Source organism: Lepisosteus platostomus, chromosome 6 (assembly GCF_059453375.1).
Source record: "Lepisosteus platostomus isolate fLepPlt1 chromosome 6, fLepPlt1.hap1, whole genome shotgun sequence".
Taxonomy (NCBI): Eukaryota; Metazoa; Chordata; class Actinopteri; order Semionotiformes; family Lepisosteidae; genus Lepisosteus; species Lepisosteus platostomus.
The window spans coordinates 5042746-5064410 of NC_142616.1; the positions used below are offsets into that span (position 1 = coordinate 5042746).

The window sequence follows — 21665 nt, forward strand, 5'->3', positions numbered from 1 at the left end:
TCGTCTGCACATAACTTAAGGAATGCTGGAGTGAAGACCAGGAGACACAGTGTTCCTCCTGGATCAGGACTGAGATCCTCTGAGATAAAGTCATTAAGAGCCCAGGCTGGAGTGAATAATAATAATAATAATAATTGCTTACACTTATATAGCGCTTTTCTGGACACTCCACTCAAAGCGCTTTACAGGTAACGGGGACTCCCCTCCACCACCACCAATGTGCAGCATCCACCTGGATGATGCGACGGCAGCCATAGTGCGCCAGAACGCTCACCACACATCAGCTATCAGTGGGGAGGAGAGCAGAGTAATGTAGCCAATTCATAGAGGGGGATTATTAGGAGGCCATGATGGGGTAAAGGCCAGGGGGGAAATTTGGCCAGGACACCGGGGTTACACCCCTACTCTTTTCGAGAAGCGCCCTGGGATTTTTAATGACCACAGAGAGTCAGGACCTCGGTTTTACGTCTCATCCGAAGGACGGCGCCTGTTTTACAGCATAGTGTTCCCGTCACTATACTGGGGCATTAGGACCCACATGGACCGCAGGGTGAGCGCCCCCTGCTGGCCCCACTAACACCTCTTCCAGCAGCAACCTTAGTTTTTCCCAGGAGGTCTCCCATCCAGGTACTGACCAGGCTCACACCTGCTTAGCTTCAGTGGGTTGCCAGTTGTGAGTTGCAGGGTGATATGGCTGCTGATCAGGACTGAGATCCTCTGAGATAAAGTCAGTAAGAGCCCAGGCTGGAGCGAAGACCAGGAGACACAGTGTTCCTCCTGGATCAGGACTGAGATCCTCTGAGATAAAGTCATTAAGAGCCCAGGCTGGAGCGAAGACCAGGAGACACAGTGTTCCTCCTGGATCAGGACTGAGATCCTCTGAGATAAAGTCAGTAAGAGCCCAGGCTGGAGTGAAGACCAGGAGACACAGTGTTCCTCCTGGATCAGGACTGAGATCCTCTGAGATAAAGTCATTAAGAGCCCAGGCTGGAGCGAAGACCAGGAGACACAGTGTTCCTCCTGGATCAGGACTGAGATCCTCTGAGATAAAGTCATTAAGAGCCCAGGCTGGAGCGAAGACCAGGAGACACAGTGTTCCTCCTGGATCAGGACTGAGATCCTCTGAGATAAAGTCATTAAGAGCCCAGGCTGGAGTGAAGACCAGGAGACAGTGTTTCTCCCGGATCAGGACTGAGAACTACAGAGTTAGAGAACTGAGACGCTCTGCGCCCGAGCTCTTCCAATTTCCTTGATCACCCCCTCTTTTGTCAGGAGAAGCTGTAAAACCCCACCAGTGTTTTCGCCCTGCAGTCCATCGCTCAGAACGCAGTCCGTGTGCCTCTGAGCAGACAGCACGCAGACCAGAGAATAGTGGAGACCCCCACTTTCACAGAACCCCCAACGGGAGACGGGAGTGTGTGTGTGTGTGATTTAGATTTCCCTCCTCTGTCTCACTGCGCAGAGTAAAATCATTCTTTCAGAACGAAAATCAGCAGAGAGGCACATCAAAGGTACTTGAAGAAGATTTATTTGGGGTTTTGCCAGAATAAAAAAAAAAAGTAACACTGATGGTATCCTGTAACACTCCACAGTCACAGTTATCGATCAGCCACCTGTTGAACAGGTCTCCGATCTGTGGGAGCTCGTGGCTGAATGTAACAGGTTTTGAGAATAAGCAGTGGCACATAAAACAGAGCACACGAAAGGAAACTATAGGAAGCAGCATTTAGAATTGAGAGCAGGAGGCACTTCTTTACACAGAGAGGGGTGGGGGTGTGGAACAGGCTGCCCAGCTGGGTTGTTGCAGCTGATACCCCGGGTTCTCTCAAGGTACAGCTGGAAGAGATGCTCCAGTCAGGACAGGAGGCACTTCGGTACACAGAGGGTGGTGGGGGAGTGGAACAAGCTGCCCAGCTGGGTTGTTGCAGCTGATACCCAGACACAACTCGGAAAGATTCTGGGATTAATTAGCTCTTAACTAACAAACAGGCTGGATGACTCCTGCGTTTGTGACTCCTCCTGTGTTCCCATGTTCTTTCGTGAGTGTCAGTCTGTGAGTGTGTCAGTGTGTGTGTGTGTCCATCAGTGTGTGTGTGAGTGTGTCAGTATGGGTGTCAGTCAGTGTGTGTGTCTCAGTGTTTGAGTGTGTCAGTATGGTGTGTGTCAGTGTGAGTGAATGTGTCAGTCAGTGTGTGTGAGTGTGTATGTGTGTAAATCAGTGTGTGTGTGAGTGTGTCAGTATGGGTGTCAGTCAGTGTGTGTGTCTCAGTGTGTGAATGTGTCAGTGTGAGTGTGTCAGTATGGGTGTCTCAGTCAGTGTGTGAGTGTGTAAATGTGTCAGTATGGTGTGTGTGTCAGTGTTAGTGTTCATGTACAGCTCCTCTCTCTCAGCTCCGTTTGGCCTTGTCAGCTCTCAGTGCTCTCTGTCTGCGCAGGTTGACGTACATCAGGGTGAAGTTGAGCAGGTAGGTGCTGACACACACCATGCAGAAATCCCACAGCACGAACACCAGGATACAGGCCAGGTAGAGGGAGCCAGCCACAGACAGCCAGGAGGTCAGCACCAGCAACAGCGCCGCCCTGCTGGACAGCGACTGACCTGCAGACACAGAGGAAGACTACTATTGCAGCACACTGATACACTCAATTACAGAGAGAGAGAGAGAGAGTTGTAAATGTCTGTAACATGTCCGTAGGTTTTATTTTACTTCTATTTTTTGTTTTGTTCCATGTTAATTTTATTATTTTTATTTGCTTTGGCAACACTGATTGTACCCATCAGTCATGCTAATAAAGCACCTGGAATTGAATTGAATTGAGAGAGAGAGAGAGTGAGATGGAGGACGTGGGGTTCACACACCGTCACAGAGCAGAGAGAGAGAGAGCTCACACGAGCAGACTGAGACACACACAGACAGGGACGGGGGGAGTCTCGTACCCAGGACCAGCTGCAGTACGTAGAAGATGACCCCGAAGACACTGTTGGGCTGATTCGCCAGGCTGTCGACCCCCACCACCAGCTCAACCAGGCCGAAGCCACGCCCCCACCTGGAAGACATCGGGAAGTGCACCTCACTGCCCCCCGCCCGTCGTCAGACCGGCACGGGCACGCGTCTGCCGCGGCACGCGTCTGGGGAGCGGTCTGTCCGAGAGTCCAGATCTATATCTGGAACTAGAGTTAGGCGCAGTTTTTCAGGTGGGCACGGTTACATAGTGGTTAATATTTCTGCCTCACAGCCAGGGCCGGCTCGGGGTGGGGGGGGGGGTATGTGGCCGCCCAGGGCCCTGTGCTTTGAGGGGGACCCCCCCGCCCAATCCCCAGTCCCGCTTGACACACGCATACAAATCGAAATGCATACATGATTCTGTTGTAACAGAAAGAATAAGGTTCTGGATCCCGAGATGAAGTAAAACAGATGAGTTTATTGCATGCAAGGAACAATAAAGCCGAAGTCTTGTTTCCCGCAAGAAACAACAACACCGAAGTATTGTTCGATGTGCCGGTACAAACTTTTAGGTTATATAGTCCTTCCTTGCTGCTTCGGACGTCATTCGGTGTTATGGTAAAGAGGGGGGTCATGGTATTTGGCCAGTTAAGAGACCCTGGCCTGGTCAGTTTAAGATTATGCCCCCAGGGGGTTCCTTGCTCGCATCTGGAATCCTTATCAGTTAACCCCCTTTCCTGCCATAAACCCCTGTTGCTTAGAAGTCTAATTTTCAGGCAGAAGTTAACCCTTTTCACATCTTGTCTCTTACTTCAATTCAAAATGTTAATAAAGCGACACAGGAAACTCTGATTTGAACTCCAGGGGCTCCAGTCAGAACCATTGGGCCCTGAGCTACAGGCGACCGCTGGGACAACACCGAGCACGAGCAGGGAGAGGGCCACATGTGAAAACACTACAGCGGGAGCGAGGAAGGAACAAGGAGGCAGAAGCCGGGAGGATGCACATGTGGCCCTTAAGGGGGTCTGTGGAAAAGGTTCGTCGTAAAACCCAGGAGCGAAGAGGAAAGGGAGGGGGTGGCGATCTGGATGACGACAGGGACGCTGGGCGCGAGACACCCCGGGCCCCGGCCACCCCTGGAGACGGCCCTGGTCACAGCACTGGGGCCCAGGATTCAACTCCTGGGGGGCTGTCCGCGTGGAGTCTGGATGTTCTCCCTGGGCTCGTGTGGGTTTCCTCAGGGCGCTCCAGCTCTCTCCCAGTGCCTTCTGCCTTTTGTGGTTGGAGCGTCCTGCAATGGACTGAGGTCCAGTCTAGGTGGACTGACTTTACTGGGAGCTGGATTAGTTATTAACTGAGATTATAATCAGACTCCACTGACACTGACAGAGCAGTCTGAGACTCTCCAGGCTGGACTGTGAGCTGGATTAGTTATGAACCAGGATTATAATCAGACTCCCACTGACAGAGCAGACTGGACGGACTTCAGGATTAGCTATTACCTGGGAGTACAATCAGACTGACACCCACCGGGCCCGACCGGACTTGTCTCTTTGCAGCCTCTATACACGTGGCAGACTCAGGAGCAGACAGAGGCTCTGATCCGTCTCTCAGCCAATCACGGGCCGGACAGCCTGCGGTCCTGGAATTCCGACGGACCAATCGCGGCGGAGGGGCGGAAGGGAGGGGGCGGGGTTTCGAGGGGAAGCGACGCTGGACGCGCCTCCATTCACAAATATTTTTACTATTATTTCTAATAACGGCGGTCTGAAAACGGTGTCCTCCCGAAAAGCATCCTTTGCCATTGTAAACACCGATAAGTCACATGCATACGCTCCCTTTGCGCACTTTTATTAGCGCAGACCACACTTTTACCGACACTAATAAAAGATTTACAGCGCTACCGCTGCCTTTATGGCGACACTAGGTACAGACGAGCGCTGTCGGCGTCCCTCCTCCTGCCGCGACCGGCCCCCTGCTGCTCGGGGAGAGAGAGCGACGTGTCTCACCTGGACGTGAAGACCTTGGAGCAGCTCACGGAGGAGCTGAAGTCACACATGGCGCGGTAGCCGGGGTCCCTCTCCCGGGAGGTCTCGACGTGGTAGGCGTACACGGACAGCGCCAGGCCGAGCGCGCACAGCCCGATGCGGGCGCTCCATTCCCAGGCCGGCACCGCCGCCGAGACCCGCCGAGCCGACATCGCTGGAGGGGTCAGAGTGCGCCCCTCTTTCTCTTTCTGCAAGCGGGGCTCCCTCTCTCTCTCTCCTGGGGCTCCGTGCGGGACAGAGCGGGTGTCCCTTTCTCTCTGTGCGGGACAGAGCGGGTGTCTCTCTCTCCTGGGGCTCTGTGTGGGACAGAGCGGGTGTCTCTCTCTCTCTGTGCGGGACAGAGCGGGCGTCTCTCTCTCCTGGGGCTCTGTGTGGGACAGAGCGGGTGTCCCTTTCTCTCTGTGCGGGACAGAGCGGGTGTCTCTCTCTCCTGGGGCTCTGTGTGGGACAGAGCGGGTGTCTCTTTCTCTCTGTGCGGGACAGAGCGGGTCTGTCTCTCTCTCTCCTGGGGCTCTGTGCGGGACAGAGCGGGTGTCTCTCTCTCCTGGGGCTCTGTACTTCCCTACTCCACTATTACGGAATTTTATCTCACCTTAAAATCACCTGTAATGCTAGTCTCAGATCCCCGTTTCTTTTTCGGTCCGTGCTTCTCCTGTTATCTTCAGCCCCCCAGCGTGTCGCTTTTTTTAAAACTTTATTTTTGCCCAGAGCTCAGTCCTCGCTCTGCTCCCGCCGTGTCGCAAAGTTGTTCAAGTGGACACAAGAAAACAAGCGCTGGCGACGTGTTCAAGACCCCTCTCCCCCGCCCTTCCGCTTTCTGATTGGCCGGGCTCTCCTGCCCGTTACGCGGGGAGAGGGGAGGGACTTCTGTGCGCGGAGGATGGTGGGACTTGTAGTTCGCCGGTCAAGACAATTCCATAACGACAAAGGGATGAAGGATTGAGTACTGTGCGGTACTGGTTCCGGACTGTGTTATACCGGACTGGGCTGGGCGTTCTCACCCTGAGAAGCTGTACTGTGTGGTACCGGTTCTGGTGAGGGCCGGTCATTCTCACTCTCCTCCCTCTGATAGGGCACCCCCTTCTGTTTAAAAGTGCCGAACTGAATTGCACTGTGTTAAATCCACTCATGTTCCGAGTAACTCACTTTTATTTATTTTTTAAAGTAAAGGTGAAAAAAATAACCTTTTGAAAGTCGACAGCGGATGATATCTGATCCCCGAGTTTCTTTCTTCAACTGATATGAAAACCACGGAAACATCACCGTATGAAATAGGTATAACCGTAGTTTTATCAACGCTAACGCAGTGGATAGGTGGATTTCGACCAGACAGGAGATAATCGTTGCTGGCTGGTCGTTTTTGTCGTGAAAAACTCTTCTGAAGTTATTTGTATGTGTCGAGTCAAGCGTAGGGGATTAGGCGTGGGCACTATAGTCCCCTAAAACACTTCCTGGGAGCAGAAAGCTCACCCTCTCCCGGCCTCCCACACTGCGGTATCAAACGCACACTTGCGCCCCTACATAAACACGGCTCACACCTGACCCCGCCCCGGCCCCGGTGACCCTGGCAACCGCTCCCCCGCCCCGCCTCTCCCCCGCCTCCTCTGCACGCCCATTGGCCGGAGGACGCGGAGACCCCGCTGCCATTGGCTGGAGCGGGTGCCCGTCAACGGCAACGAGGAAATACACCAGGAAGTGAATGGCGGGCAAGGTGCGTGTGCGAGTTTTTTTTCCTTTTGGTAGGCGGCGGCATGTCGTTTCGCGCAGCCCGTGAGTACGGTTCTTCTTGTTCTCTTCGAGCAGACAATCGGGGCGCTAAGTAACACGTTAGGAGCGCGCCTTCATCCTATAGGTCTATTGGTGAATGATTTGGATTGCTTTGTAAATTAACGGGTGCCCGGCGGTACCTCTCCAAAGCGGTCGATTTCGGGCGTGTGACAAAGAGTGGGGGGGCGGTTCTAGTGAGGCATGCGTCTAACTTCACGCAACTGGGCTAAAACTCAATTCGGTTAGTTGTCCGCCGAGCGAATACGGGCGGCTTTTCAACGCGGATGAGCTGCTTAACGTCAAGCGCTGACGCCGGGTCAGGAGTAAGCTCTTTCCGAAACTCGCTCGGGTGCCGCTGCTGGGCTCGATCTCGTCGCGGAAAGTGCGAGGAAACACCCGCGCTGGAACTCGCAGTTACCGTCTAAAAGTTAGCTCTAAAAGTATTGGGTTTTAATTGCGGCTTCATCCAAGTTACTATATTAACTCTCTCTCAGTGCAGTGTTAATGTACTGGAGTGTCCAGTCAGTGTGTCTGTATTAACCCCTCTCTCTCAGTGCAGTGTCAATGTACTGTGGTGTCCAGTCAGTGTGTCTGTATTAACCCCTCTCTCTCAGTGCAGTGTTAATGTACTGGAGTGTCCAGTCAGTGTGTCTGTATTAACCCCTCTCTCTCTCAGTGCAGTGTCAATGTACTGTAGTGTCCAGTCAGTGTGTCTGTATTAACCCCTCTCTCTCAGTGCAGTGTTAATGTACTGGAGTGTCCAGTCAGTGTGTCTGTATTAACCCCCCTCTCTCTCAGTGCAGTGTTAATGTACTGGAGTGTCCAGTCAGTGTGTCTGTATTAACCCCTCTCTCTCAGTGCAGTGTTAATGTACTGGAGTGTCCAGTCAGTGTGTCTGTATTAACCCCTCTCTCTCAGTGCAGTGTTAATGTACTGGAGTGTCCAGTCAGTGTTTCTGTATTAACCCCTCTCTCTCTCAGTAAAGTGTTAATGTACTGTAGTGTCCAGTGTGTCTGTATTAACCCCTCTCTCTCAGTGCAGTGTTAATGTACTGGAGTGTCCAGTGTGTCTGTATTAACCCCTCTCTCTCAGTGCAGTGTTAATGTACTGGAGTGTCCAGTCAGTGTGTCTGTATTAACCCCCCTCTCTCTCAGTGCAGTGTTAATGTACTGGAGTGTCCAGTGTGTCTGTATTAACCTCTTGCTCACTCACTGTCTCAGGCTATGATGTCTGAAGGAAAGGAGAAGCCAGAGGTTTCCCAGGGAGGTGGGGCGGAGCCTGAGCAGGGTGTTGCTGCGGCGACGACGGTTGCCAGGAACCTGGCGCTGCTGAAGGCCCATATGCTGGATGTAAAATTCGAGGTGGGAGACGAGTATGACATCATAGAGACCATCGGCACGGGAGCCTATGGCGTCGTCTCCTCGGCCAGGAGGCGGGACACAGGTGGGTCTGTTCCACCCTCTCATTGGCTGTGTTGGAATTGTCATTGGTGCCACTAATTGTTCTTCTGCTGGGTTATAGTTAAAAAGCAGTTCACTTTTTTGACCAGCTGATCTCCAGCATTAACGGCCCTCTCCGTCAGTCAGTCTGTCCGTTTGTGAGCAGTTTCGCATGTCGGCAGGTGAGAGGGTTAGCAGCAGAGAGAAGAGTTACCTGCCGAATTGTGTTCCTCCTCCAGGCCAGCGGGTGGCGATAAAGAAAATCCCCAATGCTTTCGACGTCCTGACCAACGCCAAGCGGACGCTGCGGGAGCTGAAGATCCTGAAGCACTTCAAGCACGACAACATCATCGCGATCAAGGACATCCTGCAGCCCTCCCAGCCCAACTGTGCCTTCAAGTCTGTGTAAGTGTGTGCGTGCGCGTGGCTCGTGTGTGTGCGTGCGCGTGCCTCGTGTGTGTTTCTGTATGCGCGTTCCTCGCGCCTCGCGCGCGTGTGTGTGCGCGCGCTAGCGCCTCGCGTGCGCGTGTGTGTGTGTGCGCGCGCCCCTGGTGTGTTTCTGTGCGTGCCTCGTGTGTTTCTGTGCCACACGTACCTTGTGTGCATGCACGTGCGTACCTCGTGTGTTTCTTGTGTTCGTTTGCGTGTGTGTTAGTTAGTTGGTTAGTTCGTGGGTGGGTGAGTGAGAGTGTGTGTGTGTTAGTTGGGTAGTTCGTGGGTGGGTGGGTGAGTGAGAGTGTGTGTGTGTTAGTTGGTTAGTTCGTGGGTGGGTGAGTGAGAGTGTGTGTGTTAGTTAGTTCGTGGGTGAGTGGGTGTGTGGCCTCATATTGACACTGACACCCGGTTTCTTTCAAGACTCAGTTGGACGAGATCCTCAGACCGTCGGACTGAGTGAACCCCTTCTTCTGTTTCCTTGCACTAACACCTGTGCCTGTGTTTCTGCCTCCTCTCTCCCTCTCCCTTCCCCTCCCTCTCCGTGCCCATTCTCTCCTCCCCTCCTTTCTCATTCTCCCCTCTCCTCTCTCCTCCCTCTGTCCTCCTCTCTCTCTCCCCCGTCTCTCCCCTGTCTATTCTCCGTCTCTCCTCTCTCCCCCTATCTCTCTCCTCCCCTCCCTTCCCCTCTCCTCTCTCTGTCCTCCTCTCTCTCTCTCCCCTGTCTGTCCTCTGTCTATTCTCTCTCTCCCCTCTCTCTCTCCCCTGTCTATCCTCTCCCCTCCCCTCTCTCAGCTACGTGGTGCTGGACCTGATGGAGAGCGACCTGCACCAGATCATCCACTCCCAGCAGCCCCTGACGGCCGAGCACACGCGCTACTTCCTGTACCAGCTGCTGCGCGGGCTCAAGTACGTGCACTCGGCCAACGTCATCCACCGCGACCTCAAGCCCTCCAACCTGCTGGTAAACGAGACCTGCGAGCTGAAGATCGGCGACTTCGGCATGGCGCGGGGCCTGAGCGCGCGGGCCGACGAGTCCCGCTCCTTCATGACGGAGTACGTGGCCACGCGCTGGTACCGCGCGCCCGAGCTCATGCTGTCCCTGCACCACTACAGCCTGGCCATCGACATGTGGTCGGTGGGCTGCATCTTCGCCGAGATGCTGGGCCGCCGCCAGCTCTTCCCGGGCAAGAACTACGTGCACCAGCTGCAGCTGATCCTGTCGGTGCTGGGCACCCCGCCCGAGGGCGTGATCGGGGCCATCGGCGCGGAGCGGGTGCGCTCCTACGTGCAGAGCCTGCCCTCGCGCGCGCCGCTGCCCCTGGCCTCGCTGTACCCGGACGCCGAGCCCGCCGCCGTGGGCCTGCTGGGCGCCATGCTGCGCTTCGACCCCCGGGAGCGCGTCTCGGTGACCGACGCCCTGCGGCACCCCTACCTGGCCAAGTACCACGACCCCGAGGACGAGCCCGTGTGCGTGCCGGCCTTCGACTTCGAGTTCGACAAGCTGCCCATGTCCCGCGAGCAGATCAAGGACGCCATCCTGGAGGAGATCCGCGACTTCCACTCCCGGCGCGAGGGCATCCGCCGCAAGATCTCCTTCCGGCCGCTCCTGCGCCCCGTCCCGCCCGGCGCGGCGGCGGCCCCGGCCCCGGCCCTCCCCGCGCCGGCCCCGCCCCCGCCCCCGGCCCCGGCGACGGCCCCCCCCGCCCCCGGCGACGGCTGCCACGACGTTGACATGCCCAGCGCCAGCTCCGACCCCGGCCAGCCGGAGACCATCGACCTGACCACGCCCCTCGGGGACCAGGCCCCGCCCCCTGTCCCGCCCCCCGTCGCCGGGCAGTCGGCCGGGAAGGGGGAGGGGCCTCCCTGCCCGGCGGGCCCGCCCCCCGCCGCCCCGCCCCCGCCCCCGGCCCCTCTCCCCCAGCCTCCCTCCCTCTCCCTGTCCCCGTCCCAGGCCCAGTCCCTCTCCCAGGCGCTCTCCCGCTCCCTCTCCCAGGCCAGCGCCGCCGCCGCCGCCGCGCGGGGGAAGGCCGTCCGGGGGTGCGAGCCGGACGCCGGGGCGCCCAGGAAGGAGGGGGCGATCTCCGACGACACCAAGGCAGCCCTGAAGGCCGCGCTGCTGAAATCGGCCCTGAGGCACCGGGGCATAGGTCAGCGCCCGAGTCCGGAGGGGGGTCCGTCTCCCCAGATCAGACCGGCCGGTCAGCGTGTCTCTGTATGAACCCCCCTCTCTCACACTCTCTCTCTCTCTCACTCTCTCTCTCTCTCTCAAAGATGGCAGCTCTGCCGTTCTGGGGGCCGGGGGCGCCGAGGGGGGCCTGGGCTCCCTGCCCCTCTCCTCGGGGGGCCCGGAGGCCCGGCGGCCCGTGACCGCGCAGGACCGGCAGAGGGAGAGGGAGGAGAAGCGGCGGCGGCGGCAGGAGCGCGCGAGGGAGCGGGAGCGCAGGCTGCGGGAGAAGGAGAGGCGGGAGGGGAAGAAGGGGGAGTCCCTGCGGGGGGTGCTGCTGAGCGACAACGACAAGAGCCTGCTGGAGCGCTGGCGGCGGATGATGGACGGCCGGCGCCAGCCAGTCAGGGAGGGCGCCGCCCCCGCCGGGGGCGGGCCTAAGGAGCGGGAGCAGGCCCCGCCCCCCCCGGCCCCGGCCAATCAGGAGCTCCCGGACCTCGTCAACGGCCTCCCGTCCGGCAGGACCGAGCCGCCCCCCGGGAAGCCCAACGCGGCCCGGAACCTGGCCCGGTTCTACCAGCCCGGAGCCCCGGCCGCGGGGCCCTTCGCGAACCCGCCGCTGCCCGCGCCGGCGCCCCCCTGTGGTCTGGGGGACAACAGCGCCCCGAAAGTGAAGCTCAAGTCCGGGACGCCCATCTTCCCCGCACAGACGCCGTGGCGCGGCCCAGAGGCGGGGAGCTCTGTCGCCGTCGTCGGAGGAGGAGGAGGAGGAGCTGCGGGAGTCTGCACGCAGCACCCTTCCCAAGACCTCCTCCCCCCTTGCGCCCACCCCCACCCCGTCCCCCCCAGCATGCCCCCGGCCCAGCTCCTGCCCGCGGGCGATTTCCTCGGCAAGGGCCCAGGCTTCGGGCCCGGACAAGGCCTCTCCTCTCGGGCTGTCCTGCTGAGCGACAGCACCGACACCCGGACCGCCCCCGGCACCGGTACCACCGCCGCCGGCGCCGCTCCAGCCCCGCAGCCTCCCTGCCGGCCCCCAGCGCCTGAGCCCGGGCCCCTGGTGCCCCCTCTGACCATCCAGGACCTCGGCTCTTCAGAGCAGCCCAGCACCAGTGTCCCCGACATCCACACTGTCACCCTGCAGCTCTCCAAATCACAGGTGTGTCTGTATGAACCCCCCTCTCTCTCTCAGGGCAGTGTTAATGTACTGGAGTGTCCAGTCAGTGTGTCTACATTAACCCCTCTCTCTCTCAGTGCTGTGTTAATGTACTGGAGTGTCCAGTCAGTGTGTCTGTATTAACCCCTCTCTCTCAGTGCAGTGTTAATGTACTGGAGTGTCCAGTCAGTGTGTCTGTATTAACCCCTCTCTCTCTCTCAGGTGGATGATGTGCTGCCCCCAGTGTTCTCCGTTACTCCGAAGGGCAGTGGCGCAGGGTACGGTGTTGGGTTCGACCTGGAAGAGTTCCTCAACCAGTCCTTTGAGTTGCCTGCCGAGTGCAGGGACAGGTACTGGGGCCGATTTTGACTCTTCTCATCTGCCTCGCTCTCGCGCTGTCTGGTCTGGTCTCCCACAGTCCGCTCACCGGCAAACACCTCTGTCTCCCTCTCTCCTGCCAGCCACAGCGACTCCGCCCCCCTGTCGGCGTCTCTGCTCTCCGATTGGCTGGAGGTGCACAAGATGAGCCCGGCGGACCTGGAATCCCTTCAGCAGGAGCTGCAGCTGGGCTCTCCCATGATCCTCTCTGACACGCCCACCCTGCCCGACCCCTGACCCCCGACCCCTGTCCCCGGAAGGGGCCGCTGTGAAACCCTGCCCTGTGCTCGGCCGCCCGGATAGGCTAGGTCCAAGCTTTAGCTTGCCTCTGATGGCCTGGGGGCTTGGGTTCGAGGGGGCAGGAGTCCTGCGAACAGGACAACGCCGACCGGTGCCCGGCGAGAAAGAGGCACCAAGCGACGATTGTGATCTTTCTTTCTCTGGCGCCCGTTTGTCACAGATTCCCTTTCACCCTGAAACGGATGTGGCCCATTTGGCCCTGTCTTCTGGGACACTAACACTCCGATATCAGCCAGGATGTCCTATATTTCAACATGGAAATTGTTTGTCCCCTTTCGGGGGCGCCCCATCGTCACGAATCAGCCAACTTACTTTCTTTTTCGATTTGCATGCCGGAAATCTTGCATGCGACTATTTGCGCAGTAACCACTAGGTGGCGCTCAGGTGTGTAACCCAGCATTACCGGCCGACAACAGTTGGCGGTTTGGAAAATTAAAATGCGCTGCACGCAGCTCGCCTGACCTCTTTCAGAGCCGCTCGACTTGAATGTTAGCAAATTCCCACTTTCAAGCTAACTCAGGAGCCTGAAATCCAGGTCTTGCAGTGGCTCCTTGTGCCCGGTTTAAGACTGTGGGACTTAAACATAACAATTGCTCTCCCCTACCCCCATCACCACGTCGTATATGACATCGATCGCAAGCAGGAGTCTTTCCAGGCTTCAGCGTCCGTAAGGCAGCATGTGCCCAATCGTTGTATCGCAACGCAGAGACGTAGTCCAAGCTGTAACCAGAGGGCTGTCGAAAGAGGTTGAAATACTACCCCCCCCCATCCCCCAAATGTGGTACAGTATTTCATAATAATAATAATGGAGGGCAACAGAGGGTCGAGGGGAGGGGTTCGGTGTTGGAGAGACGCGGAGGGTCAGACAGAGGGGACCGGCGTCGGGGAGAGACGCGGAGGGTCGAGGGGAGGGGCCGGTGTTGGTCAGACGGAGGGGGCCGGTGTTGGAGAGACGCGGAGGGTCAGACGGAGGGGACCGGTGTTGGAGAGACGCGGAGGGTCAGACGGAGGGGACCGGTGTTGGAGAGACGCGGAGGGTCGAGGGGAGGGGCCGGTGTTGGAGAGACGCGGAGGGTCAGACGGAGGGGACCGGTGTTGGAGAGACGGGGAGGGTCAGACGGAGGGGACCGGTGTTGGAGAGACGCGGAGGGTCAGACGGAGGGGACCGGTGTTGGAGAGACGCGGAGGGTCAGACGGAGGGGACCGGCGTCGGGGAGAGACGCGGAGGGTCGAGGGGAGGGACCGGTGTTGGAGAGACGGGGAGGGTCGAGGGGAGGGACCGGTGTTGGAGAGACGCGGAGGGTCGAGGGGAGGGACCGGTGTTGGAGAGACGGGGAGGGTCAGACGGAGGGGACCGGTGTTGGAGAGACGCGGAGGGTCAGACGGAGGGGACCGGTGTTGGAGAGACGCGGAGGGTCAGACGGAGGGGACCGGTGTTGGAGAGACGGGAAGGGTCAGACGGAGGGGACCGGTGTTGGAGAGACGGGGAGGGTCAGACGGAGGGGACCGGTGTTGGAGAGACGCGGAGGGTCAGACGGAGGGGACCGGTGTTGGAGAGACGGGGAGGGTCGAGGGGAGGGGCCGGTGTTGGAGAGACGGGGAGGGTCAGACGGAGGGGACCGGTGTTGGAGAGACGGGGAGGGTCAGACGGAGGGGACCGGTGTTGGAGAGACGCGGAGGGTCAGACGGAGGGGACCGGTGTTGGAGAGACGGGGAGGGTCAGACGGAGGGGACCGGTGTTGGAGAGACGGGGAGGGTCAGACGGAGGGGACCGGTGTTGGAGAGACGCGGAGGGGAGCAATGTTGGTATGACACAGAGAGGTCCGAGCTGAGGGGACCGATGTCGGTCAGATGCTGAAGGTCGATCGGAGGGGACAGATAAGTGACCGTCTTTGACAGCGGGTTCAGTTGGCTTTTAAAATCTGCAAGAGGAGTGCAGACACTGTCCCCACCTGTCTGCCTTCCACTCTCGGTCCACATCTGCTCACTGGTACTTCCTGTTATTCCACTGGATCATGACTGCAATAATAACAGTCAAGTGTTTTTTTATGCTCCTGTTTTGCCCCTTCAGTTTTTTTTTAAAGATGTTTTAATAAAAACACCTTGAGAAAGCAGAGTGAGTGGTGTGTCTGCCTGCTAAAGCAGCTGGTTGAGACCGAGGACATGAGCGAAGGATGGAGGGTGTGGAGGAGAGGATGCTGGGAGTAGGGCAGAGTGGGAGTATTCTGGGCAACAGTAGTGGCTGATGGGAGAGACAGGAAGAGATCAGCTGTAGAGAAGAGGATGCTGGGAGCGGGAGAGGAAAGGAGACAGTGCTGTCTGATGGGTGAGACAGGAAGAGATCAGCTGTAGAGAAGAGGATGCTGGGAGTGGGAGAGGGAGACAGTGCTGTATGGTGGGTGAGACAGGAAGAGATCAGCTGTAGAGGAGAGGATGCTGGGAGAGGAAGGGAGACAGGAAGAGATCAGCTGTAGAGGAGAGGATGCTGGGAGACAGTGCTGTCTGATGGGAGAGATGGGAAAACCCCATTCCAGCACGGATGAGACTTTGTAAACCCCGTCTTCCTTCCAGGACCCCCGAGACACCCCAAATGACCACTCCAAGACTTCCACAGTGCGAGGCCACAGTGCGAACCCCCCACTCTAGCGAGAGGCACGGCGAACTCTGTGAAGACAAAACGATGCCCACGTCTCCCACGACCCAAAAAAACAGAAGAGACTTTTCACTCATGTTCGACATTTATTCACACTCCTTCATAAAATCACCTCTGCTGTCCATACAATGGATTCTTTAAAAAGAGAAATAGTTCCAGCACTCATCGTTTATTCTAAAATGATTCCAGTTCATGAGCTGGTTTTAAAAATACCAACGAGAGAACCCCCTCTTCCCCACCCCACCCCCAAAACCTGCCCATCGGCCGATTCATCAACCGGGCTCCTCCTTTGCTGAAGGGCACCCGGACTGCGACCCCAGATGACCTCGGGTCAGGTGATCTCGCTGGGAAGAGGAGATCAAACGGCGACCTTTGGAACCTCTTGGACTGGGGGGCACCCCAAGACGTCCGACGGAGACCCCAACCCCTTACCCTGCTGTCCCGAGGCGGGGTGGGGGTGATATTAGGTCGTTCCCGATTGCAGGCGATCCTGGCACCGGAGGTCGGCGGCTCGCGGGAAGATCGAAACTGGCCCTAACGCACCTGCGGTCAAGCAGGACCCCTGCCAATTGGTCTTCCCACCAGCCCCCACTCTCTCCACCCCCTCCCCCTCTATCTCAGCATGGTGGCGAACAGCACGGACATCAGCCCATGCGCCAGCACCGCCAGGGCGGGGCCCGGCCTGTGGGGGGCGCCGCTGTACAGAATGATGCCCGGCACAGTGGACTGCACCCAGCTGGAGTACGAGGTCACCTTGGTGTAGACGCCGGGGCGGTTGGGACTGGCACAGCCATCCCCGAAACTCACGATGCCCGCTTGGACCCAGGTGTGATTAACCATGGCACAAACAAGGGGTCCCCCAGAGTCTCCCTGGGAGAGAGAGAGAGAGAGAGAGAGAGAGAGAGAGAGAGAGAGAGAGAGAGAGAGAGAGAGAGAGATTAATACAGACACACTGACTGGACACTCCAGTACATTAACACTGCACTGAGAGAGAGGGGTTAATACAGACACACTGACTGGACACTCCAGTACATTAACACTGCACTGAGAGAGAGGGGTTAATACAGACACACTGACTGGACACTCCAGTACATTAACACTGCACTGAGAGAGAGGGGGTTTAATACAGACACACTGACTGGACACTCCAGTACATTAACACTGCACTGAGAGAGAGGGGGTTTAATACAGACACCCTGACTGGACACTCCAGTACATTAACACTGCACTGAGAGAGAGGGTTAATACAGACACACTGACTGGACACTCCAGCACATTAACACTGCACTGAGAGAGAGAGAGGGGTTAATACCGACACACTGACTGGACACTCCAGTACATGAACACTGAGTTCCTAAACTTTGTTGAGCTCTTATCTCCAGATGAGACAGTAAGGCTGCTGATGGGGAATGTACACAGTAAAAATCATCATCACAAATACCTGACAGGAGTCCTTTCCTCCCTGCTGGAAACCAGCACAGATCATGTCCGAAAGGATCTGGGTGGTGGTTGGAAAGGCAGCCGTGGGAGTCTGGTACATGTCATTACAGGTGGAACTGCTGATGAGGGGCACCACGACCTCCTGCAGTGTCCCAGGATTGGGAAGACTGACTGAGAGAGAGAGAGGGGTTAATACAGACACACTGACTGGACACTCCAGTACATTAACACTGCACTGAGAGAGAGGGGTTAATACAGACACACTGACTGGACACTCCAGTACATTAACACTGCACTGAGAGAGAGGGGTTAATACAGACACACTGACTGGACACTCCAGTACATTAACACTGCACTGAGAAAAGGAAGTGGACAAGCAGACATTGACTGCAGGACTCTGCAGACAGAAGATTAGACTCACGATCTTGTCCAATGTTGCCCCAGCCAGTGACGTAGCAGTTCATGCCCTCTGGGAAGACCACCGCAGGGTCAGGTAGACAGATGGGCAGGATGTAGTCAGTGTAGGTCACAGCACTGGCCATCTGCACCAGGGCGATGTCATAGCCCAATATGGCCTCCGTGTACCTCGGGTCCACTATGACCTGTGTGATGAGCCTGCTCTGCTCATACTGGTTAAGACCACCCAGCTTGTACCGACCCAGATAAAGGGTATAACTGCCGACTGAGGAGGGCCTGAGAGAGAGAGAGAGAGAGAGAGAGAGAGGGGTTAATACAGACACACTGACTGGACACTCCAGTACATTAACACTGCACTGAGAGAGAGGGGTTAATACAGACACACTGACTGGACACTCCAGTACATTAACACTGCACTGAGAGAGAGGGGTTAATACAGACACACTGACTGGACACTCCAGTACATTAACACTGCACTGAGAGAGAGGGGTTAATACAGACACACTGACTGGACACTCCAGTACATTAACACTGCACTGAGAGAGAGGGGTTAATACAGACACACTGACTGGACACTCCAGTACATGAACACTGCACTGAGAGAGAGGGGTTAATACAGACACACTGACTGGACACTCCAGTACATGAACACTGCACTGAGAGAGACGTACTTGGGGAAGCAGTGAGCCGCAGACAGGACCCACGTGTCGCTGATGAGTGACCCCCCACAGATGTGTTTCGCGTTGTCCTGGATGTCCACCTGCCACGGCCACGCCCCCTCCTGGGCGTTCTGTCCTCCCACGATCCGATTGCCCAGGGGCGGGTTTCCGCACACTGAGGGTGCGGCGCAGAGGGGGAGAGAGACCGAAAACACGCGATTAGCCCCTCTCGCCTCCAGACGGCACCAGAGAGCCGCGTAAAACTCAGGTTTTGGCAGGTGTGTTAATCCTTTGATCACGGGTTAGAGACTAGAGTTCACATTCCTTCGTGTGAAGGATCAGTGACGCGTTCAAGTGACAAAGGGATTCGCACGATACGACAGTTGTGCGCCAGGCAGTCTGGGCACGAGTCCTAGGAATTTTATAAGTGAAATTAATTCTTCAACACCACATCCACCATCTTTATAACCCTTTGTGTTATGACCTTGTGTTACTCAGAGTTAAAGTACAGCCAGGAGAGGCCCTGGGAGCGGAAAGAGATGTTTAACGCCACTTAGAGGCAGAGCTGTGTCACACTGTTTACAAGTGAGGAATGATGCATAAAATACGTCACTACCTTGAGCGTCACATGTCCAAAGACCTGCAGGAAAAGCAAAAAGAAAAAAACATCATATAAGCTCCTGATCTAAACAATGCGTTGAACACACACCACAGAGGTCACTGTACAGCCCCTGAACACAGTATACAAAGTGCACTGAACACACACTGCGGGGAACTCAGTATACTCACTGAACACAGTGCACACTGTACAGAGAGCCACACACTGACCCCTGACACACACACCCTGCACAGAAAGACACACACACTGACCCCTGACACACACACCCTGCACAGAGAGACACACACCCTGACCCCTGACACACACACCCTGCACAGAGAGACACACACACCCTGCACAGAGAGACACACACACCCTGCACAGAGAGCCAGACAGACTCGCAGACAGCAGGAAGGTCGAAGGTCCTGCGCTCACTCACCCACAGTGAGCAGCAGTGCTGTTGCTGCTGGCCAGCACACGGTCCTCATTGGGCCTGCCGGTCTCTGTCCAGAACCCGAGGCTTGAACCCTCCTGCCCAACCCGGCCTGACCCGCAGGCTGTCGGATCTCAGTGAACCTGCAGAGACACACGCGGGCTGTGAGGACAGACCTCCCCCAACCACAGACACACAGGCACAGATCTGCTGTCAGCACCAGGCGACGAGGCGGAGAGATCAGCAGTCTGGCCAGGGGAGTAGAGAGTGGTCGTGTAGACCCGCAGAAAAACCAGCCACAACGGAGGTCGGGGGAAAAGTCACGTATTTAACCCCCCAATATATCCACCCCGACCTCTGTTCACCAACATGATTCGTTCCCACAGACCCTTAGGTGTAGCACATATCCGTACACAGAAACGCCCATTTCTCTCACAGAGAAAAAGCACAACCTGTTCCGGACCCCCCCCCAAAAAACGACCCCCCTACTTTGACCATTTTCACCAAAAACGACAAAAGCAGCGCCAAGCACCAACATTTGTTCTGTGGTTTATTTTCTTGATCTAAAAAAATCCACTGCTTATATAGGAACAAGTAACAGGTTTATTCCAGCTGAAAAAAAAAAAAAGAAGAAAGAAAACGCAACGTTTCGGCCGTGGAGCCTTCTCCACAGGTCCCGTCACACCCGAAGGAGGCTCCACGGCCGAAACGTTGTTTTCTTTCTCTTTTCAGCTGGAATAAACCTGTTACTCGTTCCTCTGCAGCCTACGCCTGCTGGCGCAGCTCCCCACGGCTTATCTAGACCTCAGAATGACCACTTCACTTGCTTTGTGAGTAGCGACACACGATGGCCCTTTCCTCGACCCTCCAGGGCCCGGGGAAGGCAGGAGCACACAGAAGCGAGCAGGCGAAGCCGCAGTGAGCCGCGGCGCTCCGTGGGCTCTGTCCTCGCTCCCACCCACGGAAGACCCGGCAGTGGAGCCCGACGGTGCCAGCACCCGATACCAAACCAGTCGCCTGCCTCCTCCCCCCCTCTCTTTCCTTTTAGAGTAGGGGTCCCCCAGTCCAGTACAGTCCAGGGGATCCCCTCCCCTCCCCGCTGGGCTAAAGGGTGCTAAAGGGGTCCCTCACCGGACCACGAGCGCGGCCAGGCTGGAGGGGCGCGTTCAGGAGCTGCCGGGGGATAGTAAACCCGAGAGCTTCCCGTGGAACCTCCCACGGGGTCGGTGGAGAGGCCAGCTCCTTCACCGGGCGCCCAGGCAGGCAGCGCAAAGGCCAGAGTGGCGAAGGGGGGGCGGGAGGGCGAGTCCCCCAGTCCCCCAGTCCCTCTAGCCAGGACGGCGAGCCCCCTCCTCGACTCGCCCCCGTCCCCCCGCCAGGACGACCTGTGTGTCCCCCTCTGCCCGAGGTTGGTCGCCCGAGGAGCCGATGTCCCGACAGCGAGACGAAGCTCCTCGAACGCGAGGGAGAGGATTAAAAAGAAAAAAAGTTTCTCTCGATTCGGCGTGAAAGGACAAAGTAACAGCGGCGCGCGGCTTTCGTCCACCCAGGGTGGGTGGGTGGGGGAGTGAGTGGGGGAAGACGGAGGCGCTCCTCTCCGCTCACCTGCGCTGAATCCCGTCGGGATTCGGGTTCGGCTTCGGCTTCGGCCGCTGGGACCACGCGGGATTCAAGGCGTCTCTCCTCGTCCGGGTCGGAACACGAACCGCCGCCGCCGAAACGAAACGAAACAGAACAGAACAGACTCCGAGCGCCGTGCAGGTGACCGGGGAGTGTGGTGAAACCGCGCTTCGGGTTTCTGTCTTGTTGTCCTCGCCCTCTCTCGGTTTCAGCCGCTCACAGCCACTGGCGCGCAGGGAAGAGAGAGCGGAAGGCAGAGGAATCGGGGGGGGGCGCCTCACCTTTACCGCAGGTAAACTCGCGAGCTGCAGCCAATCGCCGGCGCCTCCGAGCTCCAGACACGGCGCGGGGGTTGGGGGGAAGCCCCTCCTCCTCCTCCCTCCTCTCTCTCCCCGTCCCCCGGGGAAACCCACTCCCGTGGGGCTCCGCTCCGGCTTCGTGACTCCGGGTCCTAACGCCGCCTGCCGCCCCTGAAACGGGGGTCTCCAGGAACGACAGCCGAAGAAGACCCCCGCCCCCCCCCCCCAGTTTCATCTCCTCACCCGTCAGCAGGGCGGTGAACCTTCACCCGGTCCCAAGTCCTGCTCTGATCGCTGTATTGTCGTTCCGCGCCGATCCCGATGTACAAGAGAGAACTTCGAAACGCAGTGTCTCCCGGCCCGACGTGCGCGGCAGACCCGCAACAGGCAGCATGGTGCCGCAGCACAACACACAAAAAACACACACACACCCGGCCGAGAATCGCGAGCAGCTGCTGAGGCAGGTCTTGGAATACGAGTAAAAATGTAAAGATTCAGGTGGGCAGCTGCGTCAGCATGCGTAGGCTGCAAAGGAACAAGTAATAGGTTTATTCCATGCTGAAAACAAGAAGAAAGAAAACACAACGTTTTAGCCGTGGAGCCTTCTTCAGGTGTGAGTCCAGAGTCCACTATACATTCACAAATTACATGAAATAATATCCACAGCTACCCATATTGTACTACTGAGCCTCTCACTCCTCCTCCCTCCCAGCCTTTGTTCTCCTGCTACTTTACCTTTGCCTACTGCCCTGTCTCTCTCACACCTGAAGAAGGCTCCACGGCCGAAACGTTGTGTTCTCTTTCTTCTTTTTTGCAGCATGGACTAAACCTGTTACTTGTTCCAAAATGTAAAGATGTAATGTAAACAATGTAAAGAGGAGATGAATGGATGGGGATTTTACAGGAGCGTAAGCAGG

The 21665-nt window shown here is 57.2% G+C and overlaps 3 protein-coding genes across 4 annotated transcripts; 1 reads left to right on the top strand and 2 right to left on the bottom strand.

The window, feature by feature from the left end:
- Positions 1 to 1512: 1512 nt before the first annotated feature.
- On the bottom strand, positions 1513 to 5803 carry vkorc1 (vitamin K epoxide reductase complex, subunit 1). Its single transcript, XM_088637555.1, has 3 exons — positions 4955 to 5803; positions 2939 to 3048; positions 1513 to 2599 (listed from the first exon to the last, which is right to left on the bottom strand). Exons 1-3 carry the CDS (start codon positions 5143 to 5145, stop codon positions 2388 to 2390), a joined length of 513 nt encoding a protein of 170 aa, XP_088493681.1. The 5' UTR covers positions 5146 to 5803; the 3' UTR covers positions 1513 to 2387.
- An 804-nt stretch (positions 5804 to 6607) lies between these two features.
- mapk7 (mitogen-activated protein kinase 7) lies at positions 6608 to 14743 on the top strand. Of its 2 annotated transcripts, none has more exons than XM_088637407.1 (7): positions 6608 to 6704; positions 7981 to 8203; positions 8439 to 8604; positions 9427 to 10781; positions 10906 to 11954; positions 12174 to 12301; positions 12413 to 14743. In XM_088637407.1, the coding sequence occupies exons 1-7, from the start codon at positions 6693 to 6695 to the stop codon at positions 12564 to 12566; spliced, it is 3087 nt and encodes a 1028-aa protein (XP_088493533.1). In that variant the 5' UTR covers positions 6608 to 6692; the 3' UTR covers positions 12567 to 14743. The 2 variants fall into 2 exon arrangements, with proteins under 2 accessions (XP_088493533.1, XP_088493534.1); XM_088637408.1 differs by having other exon boundaries at positions 6658 to 6763.
- Positions 14744 to 15348: 605 nt separating this feature from the next.
- LOC148659705 (serine protease 27-like) lies at positions 15349 to 21292 on the bottom strand. Its single transcript, XM_088637505.1, has 7 exons — positions 20435 to 21292; positions 18836 to 18972; positions 18415 to 18438; positions 17811 to 17973; positions 17144 to 17415; positions 16724 to 16893; positions 15349 to 16152 (listed from the first exon to the last, which is right to left on the bottom strand). The coding sequence occupies exons 2-7, from the start codon at positions 18882 to 18884 to the stop codon at positions 15895 to 15897; spliced, it is 936 nt and encodes a 311-aa protein (XP_088493631.1). The 5' UTR covers positions 18885 to 18972; positions 20435 to 21292; the 3' UTR covers positions 15349 to 15894.
- Between the last annotated feature and the right edge of the window lie 373 nt (positions 21293 to 21665).

What these genes read in the sequence shown, in the direction of transcription:
- mapk7 (XM_088637407.1), top strand. An exon ending in CCTGAGGCACCGGGGCATAG is followed by an intron (nt 10,782 to 10,905) that starts GTCAGCGCCCGA and finishes TCTCTCTCAAAG; the next exon opens with ATGGCAGCTCTGCCGTTCTG. An exon ending in TGCAGCTCTCCAAATCACAG is followed by an intron (nt 11,955 to 12,173) that starts GTGTGTCTGTAT and finishes TCTCTCTCTCAG; the next exon opens with GTGGATGATGTGCTGCCCCC.
- vkorc1 (XM_088637555.1), bottom strand. Translation starts at nt 5,145, where the DNA reads ATGTCGGCTCGGCGGGTCTCGGCGGCGGTGCCGGCCTGGGAATGGAGC. An exon ending in TCCAAGGTCTTCACGTCCAG is followed by an intron (nt 3,049 to 4,954) that starts GTGAGACACGTC and finishes GATGTCTTCCAG; the next exon opens with GTGGGGGCGTGGCTTCGGCC. An exon ending in CGTACTGCAGCTGGTCCTGG is followed by an intron (nt 2,600 to 2,938) that starts GTACGAGACTCC and finishes CTGTGTCTGCAG; the next exon opens with GTCAGTCGCTGTCCAGCAGG.
- LOC148659705 (XM_088637505.1), bottom strand. Translation starts at nt 18,884, where the DNA reads ATGAGGACCGTGTGCTGGCCAGCAGCAACAGCACTGCTGCTCACTGTG. An exon ending in AGCACTGCTGCTCACTGTGG is followed by an intron (nt 18,439 to 18,835) that starts GTGAGTGAGCGC and finishes CTTTTCCTGCAG; the next exon opens with GTCTTTGGACATGTGACGCT. An exon ending in GGGCAACATTGGACAAGATC is followed by an intron (nt 16,894 to 17,143) that starts GTGAGTCTAATC and finishes TCTCTCTCTCAG; the next exon opens with TCAGTCTTCCCAATCCTGGG.